This window comes from Populus euphratica, unplaced genomic scaffold (genome assembly GCF_000495115.2).
Source record: "Populus euphratica unplaced genomic scaffold, PopEup_1.0 scaffold5.1, whole genome shotgun sequence".
Lineage (NCBI taxonomy): Eukaryota > Viridiplantae > Streptophyta > Magnoliopsida > Malpighiales > Salicaceae > Populus > Populus euphratica.
Genome location: NW_011499848.1, coordinates 395,812 through 405,776, shown reverse-complemented (window position 1 = coordinate 405,776; position 9,965 = coordinate 395,812). Strand labels below are relative to the sequence as shown.

Genomic DNA, 9,965 nt, shown 5'->3' with positions numbered 1-9,965 from the left:
AAAAGGGGAGGCCATTTGGGTTCTTAAAACTCCAGATATAGGCCAAACACTTAACGGTATTTGGGTTGTAGGACAAATTCGGACTTCTTCGTTGTTGCTACAATTTGGACTTGAAAATTACCTTTTTAAAACTAAACCTCCATTTAAAAGTTGCAGGGCCTATATCTTACATTTCCATCCATATAAAGTAGACCTATATCCAAGATCTACAACTCTATATATGACCCAATTACCGAACAGTGTTCCGGTTTAGACTGCACCAGCATCTTTTTTCTAAGTTTGACTATCTCTTTGTCCTTTCAATTTCAGTTCTTAAACTCATCAATCAATCATTTCATTTATGTGATAGGCCTGTATTTAAAATAAACATTTACCACAAATTAAAGGTATCTTATATTATTAGACATGTTATTAGAAAACATGTTTTAGTTAAGGAGTTATCGATACTTCAAGTGTAAAATGATGATATAAAACCTTGATAAAAATGTATTTTTAAGTACTAATCAGCTGCTTCAAAGATTTTCCCTCCAAAATGGTATTACAAACCTTAGAATTTAGCTAAACCACAATCCTATTATGCAGCCATCCTTGAGATTACCGAATCTATCAAATTCAAACACTTCAAACTATATTCTGATCACTTTGAACCGGCATACTTTACATGCATTATTCATAAAGTTATCCACCCTAAAGATTGGGGGCAACCCTTGCATCAACCCCTCTCCTTCCCAATACACTACTGAACAAGCCCCCAAGACTTCAATACTTCCTATACATATTGGGATTACCAATAGGCATGGTTTAATGCCTTCCTCATACAAAATCAAAACCATAGTCATTCTTAGCTTTTCTACTTCTATAGTGTCATGAATACTACAAATCTCCCCCTCTGGCTCCTCCAATGATGGGACTTCTATGGTTGTCATGTTGACTACCTTAAAGAACATCCTTTAGTTGAAAATGGTTACCTACATTTCAAAAATAATTTCCAACCAGCTCCTTCTGAAAGAAAGTTTTCTTCCCTTTTTATTTTTTGTACAAAATTTTTTGTTTCGTGGGTATGTTCATGGTTCTATAATTATAATCTACAAAACAAGCATTCAGTGCTTGTTCGCAAATTCAAAATCAAATCGTGGGATTCCTTTGTAGCTGAGTCCAAAAGTTCCAAATTAGTTGTTACGGAATGGTTACAAAAACATCAAACAGCTCTCATCATTGATCCTTACCCTCAATCAAAGTTTTTAGCCCAAAGGGCTCAAACGGCAGCTCTCCTTGCCTTTGCTAGAACTGAGGAAGAATACCTATAAATAGTATATAGAATTATACAAAGCCAAGACCCAGAAATGATCTTGTCCCAATCTAGCTCATCTGGCTCGACATCTCCTGCCATTTCCTTTGGCAATGATAATGAAGAAGTATTTCAGGCTCATCTGTTTAGAGCTCATATCTTTTAGACTCATATGTTTTGAGTCCTTTTTATTTTAAGCCCATCTGTTTTAGGCTTTTTTCTACAAATGTTACCTACTATTACAAACCAGCAAATCAAGTGTCGGTGGTAAGATGATAACAAAGGAAGCCTCACCAAAAACATAGACAATTTCTATTTTGTCATCACCCAATCATGGCAGGTATAATACCACATGGGTTCTGAAGAAATCTCCAAGCCTTTTCAATAGGACGTTTTGGCCTCTTCCATGTCAACTCATCTATAAAAGACCACTCCAAAATTCTCAGAAGACAGACGATCATTTTCCCTCAGAAAATTTGACTCTCCTAAAACTCATATTTGTAGCCCATATCTATTCTCTTTTAAAACCACCTCTGTAACCAATATATTCTGTATTAATTTACATTACAAATTTAAGTAAGATTATGTTTTTGTTATTTATATTCTTGTTATATTTTATGTACACTTTAAGTATGCTCTGTGTTTGATCAAGGATCCTGACATTATTGGTCTTGCCTTGTTTATCCGCATCAGAAATATTATGTTTATATTTATTACTCATGTGTGTGTGTGTGTGTGTGTGTGTCTATATATATATATATATATATATATATATATATTTGCCCTCCTTTTCTTTTGTAAGTCAAAATACAAGAATTTACCTGAGAGTTACACAGCCACCACTCCACACCAAAGAAACCCACAAGGCCACACCGAGTTGCTGTCTCCACAGTAGATCTTTGTCTTCAGCCTCAGCCACCGCTAAATCGCACCCTTCAACAACAGCAGCACTAGTCGTAGTCACCATAACTAGTCCTTCAGACTTGTTGATACTGCAACAATCACACCTTGCCACCAGCAAATAACAAAAGGAAACTCAGCAATTGCAGCACAAAAAAAGAAATTTGAGGGGAAATTAATTAACCCTGCCACGTCAACTTTTTGGATCCACGTCAACCGCCATGCCATCACTCCAAAGCCACATCATGCAACTCAGCCACCATGTAAGCAGGCATCGCCACATCATCCCCTATTGCCATGTCAGCTGACACGTCATATGAGGTCTATCCGCGATCGAATTCAACAATTTAAATGTTGGTCGGTAAATTACTCTGCCTTTTGATTTGTTGATTTTACTGTTTAGGTATTGCACTTGGTATTCAAAGCTGTCATTAATATTACTTTTGTGCCTAGAAAAAAAAAATATATATATATACACACACATATCCTACCTTGCATTGTTATCTGTCAACTATTGCGTATTAACCTTTTTCTTCATTGATATTTAGCAACTAGTTGTTGAGCATATTGAAACTATTGAAAAGTTATGATCATTATTTGATTAATCATTTACACTTAAAGGTCTATCATTGCATGCTTATAATTTTCCTAACATAATATGTTATTGATTAATCTTCACATAAGAAAAAAAAGAGATTAGCTTTATTTTTGTATTGTGACTTCATTTATAAGAACCATTTGTGATCTCAATTTTATTTCTAAGTGAGTGTTACATGCTTTTGTGTCATGAGTCCTAATAAAATAGAAGCCCTCACTTTTAACGATCGCTATGACCCTTTGATATTTGATATGTGGATTCGTGGTATGGATCAATTCTTTGAGTGGCAGTCTGATAATAAGAAAGTTAAATTTGCTAAGATGATGCTTATTGATAAAGTCAAAACTTATTGGAGAGATGTTGAGGATTATTTAGAGATGAGAGGTAAACCTCTTATAACCGATTGGATCAAAATGAAACAAAACCTTCACGAGAAGTACCTACCTCAGTCTTATAGGAATAAACTCTTAGACCAATGGAACAATCTAAAATAAAGGAATAAGTCTATCAATAAGTATATAACACAATTTAATAATTACATGATGAGATATGTCATAAGAGAGAATGAAGTCATGACTTTGCGTAGATTTTGTAAGGGTTTGCATGATGATCTTAGAAAAGAAGTTGTATTTCAAGGTGTATCTATCTTTGACCAAGTTTGTACCTTAGTTCAAAACTACAAGTTGGTCACAAAGAATCAGTGGAAGAATCATCATGACTCTTATAGTATCCCTACTACGTTCCAATTTAGAAGTAATGATTCTTTGTTAGGTGCTTCGCCCCACAGATTTAATCCTAGTAGCGCCCAACTTTATAAGAAAGATAAGGGCAAATGAGTTGTCGATAAAGTATCTAAGGTGAGTTCAAGGGTTAAGTGTACTAATTGTCTAGGGTTTCGTCATATCTCTTTAGATTTCACCTCTAAACCCTTAGTCATCCAAAAATATAAGGATATAAGTAAAGAGGAAGATTATAGTTTTGAAGTGTATGAACCTAATCTTGAGGATTTTAGTGACCTAGATGTGTAAGAAGAGGGACTTAACATAATGAATCCATGTGAGCTTGAGAATGAGGTTAAGAAAGAGTCTGATATGTCTACTTTAATGGTAGAGGAAGTTTTAGGTAACTCTTCAATGAAATCGCCTAAAAAGATAAGTATGGTCTTAGAAAAGTCTCATGATATTAATCCTCCTAAACTATCTGGTTCCTCACCCCATACGTTTGGTGTCTAACACATCATAGGTTTAGCGCAACATGTTGAACTTCCTGACCCCTTACCTCATGCACATAATGAGGAAGATGAAAATAATCCTAGTTTACTTAGTTGTGTCCATACCATACCTGAGAAGCTTATAGAACACATTTCCATATCTCTTCACGATAGGATGTCTAAGTCAACTAAGTCGTTACCATATAGAGTTCATAATTTGCATATTGAGATCATGAAACAAATTCAAGCAAGTAATGAACAATACAAATTTCAAGTTGATTTACTTAAGTATCATAATGCATTTCATGTTGAAGATTATTTCATGATACAGATTAAACCTGAACGGTGTCCTTTGGAAATAGATCATAAATTGCAAATAAGTAGTGTTAGATCATTCAAAGTGTTGCAAATGATTGAATCAAATAATTATGTCATTAAATTGCCATTAAATTTTGATATTAGCTCTACTTTTAACATGAAAGACCTCAGTATTTATAAAATACAACCTATCCCTAATACTTCTTTTGATACCCCTATCTCATTATCCATATCTTTGGCACAAAAGGAACATATTAATGCTTCTTTGAATATACAAGTTGTTTTTACCAGGGATGGTGAACTTCAGCAAATCCCAGTATACCAGATTTAGACTATACTTGGATTATCAAAGAGACATCACAGCAGTCTGATCCTTATCTTTGAGAGCGTTATCGGAGTCGCCTTGACCTATACTCGATGGGGTCGAGTTCTTCTAACCCCGGGAGAATTGGTGGGGACACCAAACCTGAAATATTATTTATACACGCGTATGATCATAGACGATGGAGGATAGCCCAAATAATTGAGAGATTGGGCTTTAACTTATGCTTTTGGGTTTAATTTATATGAACTTTTTGTTGAGGTTTATTAATTTGGCTTTATTTGTTGGGTTTGATTTAATTATTATTGGGTATTTTATTTAGTAGGCTATAAGCCTAAATTGCTTGATCTAGTTAGGATTTTAGTATTTATACCTAACTTTTTTAAATGTTAAGAAGTTTTGATGATTAATGAAAATATTGCAGACTTTGCATATCTCCAATCTCTTTTCTTTTCTTTTTTAGTCTTTTTTTTTCTCTAAAACTTCTTTCTTTTCTTGTTTTAATTCTTATTATTTATTGTTCCGTATCATTAAGGAAGCAGAAATTGTTCAAAACCATAAACTGGATTAGTTTTAAGAATGTTTAGGTCATTAGAATAACCTTATCAGTGTGTTATCCATAAAAACACAGCTTTAAAACTGTTGCAAAACTATAAAATTGGATCAACCATCGGGGGCATCTTCAGTATTGTTCTAACATAATTTTGAAGCCAGTATTCATATACTATGAAAAGTGTTCGGTAAATCGGAAGCATCCTAAATATTGTTTCTGCAGGTTTTAAGAGACAGCAACTAAAGTTTCTGGTAACATCAACTCGAAAACTCAGGATCATGGGAGAATGCTCTCGTGGTGACAATTAATGGAGCCATTTTCACAAGGAGCTTCCTTTTTTAATCCTGGTGGGATGCATGTTCACAGCACCATCAGGTTTAATGGAGAATCTGAGAACTATGCCTATGCTTGAAGCGACCAACTCTATGTAATCAGATAAAGCATACTTGAAACCATGGAAACAATTTGGAAGGAATAAATGGTAAGAAATCCATGCAACTACACAAAGAATAACATCGTCCAAAGCAAAACATAAACATAAAACAAAGGCTTTTAATCGTCAGATTAATTATATATAAATTCTCTCCTTTGTATGCATAAAAAAACAAATAATTATATAGTTCTTCTCCCCTCATCAACATATATCAGAACAAATTCCATAAACAAACCAAGGCTAACGAATGGAGTCAAAACCAAATGGTAATGCAGCTGCTGCACGTGTTCGTGAAGAGTTTGAACCATCAACAGACTGGATACGGGAGCCAGGAGCTGACACTCTGCGAATCTATTTACCAGGTCTTTGATTCTTTTCTTCTTGTTTTTTCATTATCTCCAGTTTAATTTTTATTTTCATACTTCCCCATTCTAATGCAGCGGATGTGGACATAGATGAGCCATGTAAAATATGGTGTTTTGAGGGATTTGTTTTTTCTTTTCTTTAGTTATGTATGCAATTCTTAACACAAAATTCCATAGAAAATCAAATCTAACATTCTGCTTGTCATCTTTCTGGTTTTCCTACAGGCTTCAAGAAAGAGCAGCTGAAAGTTCAAGTAACCTCATCGCGTATTCTAAGGGTCAGCGGAGAACGCCAACTGAGTGGGAATAGATGGAGCACTTTCCGCAAGGAGATTCCTATCTCAACAAATTATGACACCAATGAGATCGCTGCAAGGTTTGAAAAGGGAATCCTTCATGTGAAGCATCCTAAAATAATTGTTGCAGATGCTCCTAAGCCACGGGAACAAGCGCGATCGCCTGTGGAAGCATCGACGTATGATCAGAAGCCAGCACAGGAAAAGACACAGCCGCCTCCATTACAACCCCCAGGTGAACCTGAACAAAAGTCGTCATCAGTTGAGGGAAAAGTGGAGCCACCCTCAGAATCAGCTACCAAGCCTAAAAAACAACCACAGGAAAAGCCCGCAAGTGAGCAACAACCTGAAGATCCTGTTGCAAAGGTTGGCATGGAGAAACAAAAGGGTGGCGAGATTGAAGGAGAAGAAAATGATAATCTTTCACCGATGACACCGAGGAAGGAGAAAGATCCAGTGAAACATGAATGGAATGAGAAGAGCACCAAAAATGGGCAAGCTGAAGCAAAGGGAATTGCCACAACAAGCAAAAGTGCTAAACCTGAAAATCTTGTCGACTCTAGCCTTGATTCTACGACCTTGGTTAAAGATAAAGGAGAAAAAGGACTTCTAAGTGGAACTGAGAAACTCAGAATGGAAAGTTACAAGAAGGATTTTAGTGGTTTGGTCATGGACATGAAGAAGCCAAGAACATTGTTGAACCTGGTTCTGGTTATTTTATTTATTATGGTTCTAGGGATGTATGGTAGGAATGCAATCAGATCCCTCAAGAAATCTGATAATTAAGTCTTTTCATCTGTATATTAATCTATACAAATTGTAACTACGTCTGCATTCAAACAATAAAATCCCACCCTACTTCAGAAAAAAATATTAATGATTCATATATTTGAAGAACGTTGTTATTTCAAACAATCAGGATTATGTTTAGGCTACTGGAAACGCCATTAAGATTTGTTACAAAATCATGAACAAAGTTTATGAATTGGAAGAATTGTTACATACATGGAACAAGGAGGTACTCTAAGAAGTTTTCCAGAATCATGAACTAGAACGAAGTAGAGAATGGCATTCTCTGCATATTTAGAGGAATCTCCAGGGTGTTTGGAAAATTGGAAGCATTAAGCAAGCAGAAATTGTTCAAAACCATAAACTGGATTAGTTTTAAGAATGTTTAGGTCATTAGAATAACCTTATCAGTGTGTTATCCATAAAAACACAGCTTTAAAACTGTTGCAAAACTATAAAATTGGATCAACCATCGGGGGCATCTTCAGTATTGTTCTAACATAATTTTGAAGCCAGTATTCATATACTATGAAAGTGTTCGGTAAATCGGAAGCATCCTAAATATTGTTTCTGCAGGTTTTAAGAGACAGCAACTAAAGTTTCTGGTAACATCAACTCGAAAACTCAAGATCATGGGAGAATGCTCTCGTGGTGACAATTAATGGAGCCATTTTCACAAGGAGCTTCCTATTCCATCATATTATGAAGCTAGTCAAATCAGTACAGAGTTTAGGGGTGGCCTTACTTCAAGTCAAACACCCCAAGAAGATTGTAAGTCCAGCTGACCCAGTGCAGGAAAATTATGCAAACGCATCCGCACAAACTGCAGAGCCTCAAAAGCCCAACAACAAAAAACCACAATATCAGGTTGCTCAAGAAGTTCCTTCAAAGAACTAGATCAACGAACCAACTAGTGGAAAAATTTGATGGGGTTGCAAACGGTTCTGCAACTGAGGCTAAGATTCATGTTACACCAAAGACTTCAGAGGATTGGAAGAGTGATCGTGGATTGGCTGAAGCAGAAAATAACACTAGCACAAGTGACCAAAAGCGTGAAAATGAGGGCCGCTTGGTCCAGAATGCTGCCAAGATGCACCAGGAAGAAGAAACTGCTGCTGTTAGTGGTAGTGATAAATTTAAACTAGCATATCATAAGCAGGTTCTTGGAGGTTTGGTTGAAGAGATGAAGAAACCAAGAAAATCAACAAACTTGGTCACGGCTGCTGGTTTGTTAATCCTGGGGCTTGGGATGCATGCTCACAACACCATCAGGTTTGATGGAGAATCTGAGAACTGGAGGATCCAAGAATAAAAACTGTACTGTAAACCTTTGAATAAGTGGTACATAAACTCAAAACATGTTTGCAAATGTACAATGATGAATAAAGGGCTCAAAATCTTGAAGAGTTTCAGAAAATATGTCCAGAATAATATTAAATAAAGAGAAGGAATAACCTTTTTGAGGAAAAAGAAATCTTCTAGAAAAGAAAAGAGAAACATAGTAGCTTATGTTCAAAACAGGCCAACCTGCAAGATTGGGTGCTGAAATGCATGTAATCGAGATCATGTTCCCACCAAATTCATTCAGAGGTGGATGCTCTCACTAAAAGGTTATACATAAGGAAGAAAGAGTTTCTAAACGGTCTGTAAAGCTTTCCTTAAAATAGATTTAAGGGAATAAAAGGCTGTAAAGCAGCTTACAAAGAAAATTGTTTTGCCTCGCTCAGGAGGAAAAATCAGAGAAGCTTCAAAAGGAAAAGAAATAATTGATGTAATATTAAAAAGGAAGAATTGAATACAGAGAAAACATGTGGAAGAAAAGAAAGTTCCTATCACATTACAATTCTTTCTTTATAATGTATATAAAACCAACAAATTTGGGACCTTTCTTTGGCATTTGAAAGAAACAAATCATTTGAAAGGTTAAGATGGATAGCACTAGGCCATTGGCTAAAGTTAATGATCAAGTCTATGAAGATATTGGTCCTAAAATGGAATGGGTGAATCAGCTGGATTCGACACCCTACTTGTCCGTCTACCTGGTGACATTTTATTCCTTAAAATGATGTGAAATTCTAGTCATTTGTTCTTGTTTATGATCGTTTGTTTGCTTTAGAGAGTGTTTGGTCTGGTTGTTTGCTTTGTTCGTGCCCAGCAAGGCCACACAGAAGTTCTTTCTTTTTAATATGATAAAGAAAAGATAGCAGTAGCAAAAATGTATAATAGGATGCATATATAGATCGTACAGGTTTTACCAAGCAGCAACTAAGGATCCAAGCAGCAACAGGTGATCGAAAACTCAAGATCACAGAAAGAGCATTCAGGGAGACAATAAATTGATCCGTTTTAACAAGGATCTTACTGTTCCATCAGATTATGATATTGTTCAAATCCGTGCTAAGTTTGAGGGTGGAGTACTTTATATCAAACACCCCAAGAAGAATATCAGTCCAGCCATGCCGGTACAGGAAAATAATGCAAGCTCAACTACAGAGCCTCAAAAGCCTGCAAATGAAAAACCAGAAGACGAAACAAGTGGACAAGATTAGGCTACTCAAGAAGTACCTCCAAAAACACAGAAGAAGGACAAACAAGTGGAAATATTGATGGACGAGCAAATGGTACTTCAATTTAGGCTAACTTGAAGGATCCGAAGAGTGATCATAGCTTGACTGAAGCAGGAAAGGTCACAGGTACAAGTGAAAATCATAAAACCGCGGGCAGTAGTGGCTTGGTAGCGAAGAAAAAGAAGTTGAGAATATAAAAAACATTGGTTGTGTCAGCTGGCATGTTTGTTGTTGTCCCAGGGCTTTATGCACACATAGCTTTGAGGTCTCATCTCATGGAGAATCTGAGAACTAAGAATCCAAGAACTCACTACGTCTTCATTTTT

General features: G+C 35.9%; 1 protein-coding gene across 1 annotated transcript; it reads left to right on the top strand.

The window, feature by feature from the left end:
* The first annotated feature begins 5,799 nt into the window (after positions 1 to 5,799).
* On the top strand, positions 5,800 to 7,169 carry LOC105112051 (inactive protein RESTRICTED TEV MOVEMENT 2-like). The gene is made up of 2 exons (XM_011007615.1): positions 5,800 to 5,984; positions 6,213 to 7,169. The coding sequence occupies exons 1-2, from the start codon at positions 5,870 to 5,872 to the stop codon at positions 7,067 to 7,069; spliced, it is 972 nt and encodes a 323-aa protein (XP_011005917.1). The 5' UTR covers positions 5,800 to 5,869; the 3' UTR covers positions 7,070 to 7,169.
* The last annotated feature ends 2,796 nt before the right edge of the window (positions 7,170 to 9,965 follow it).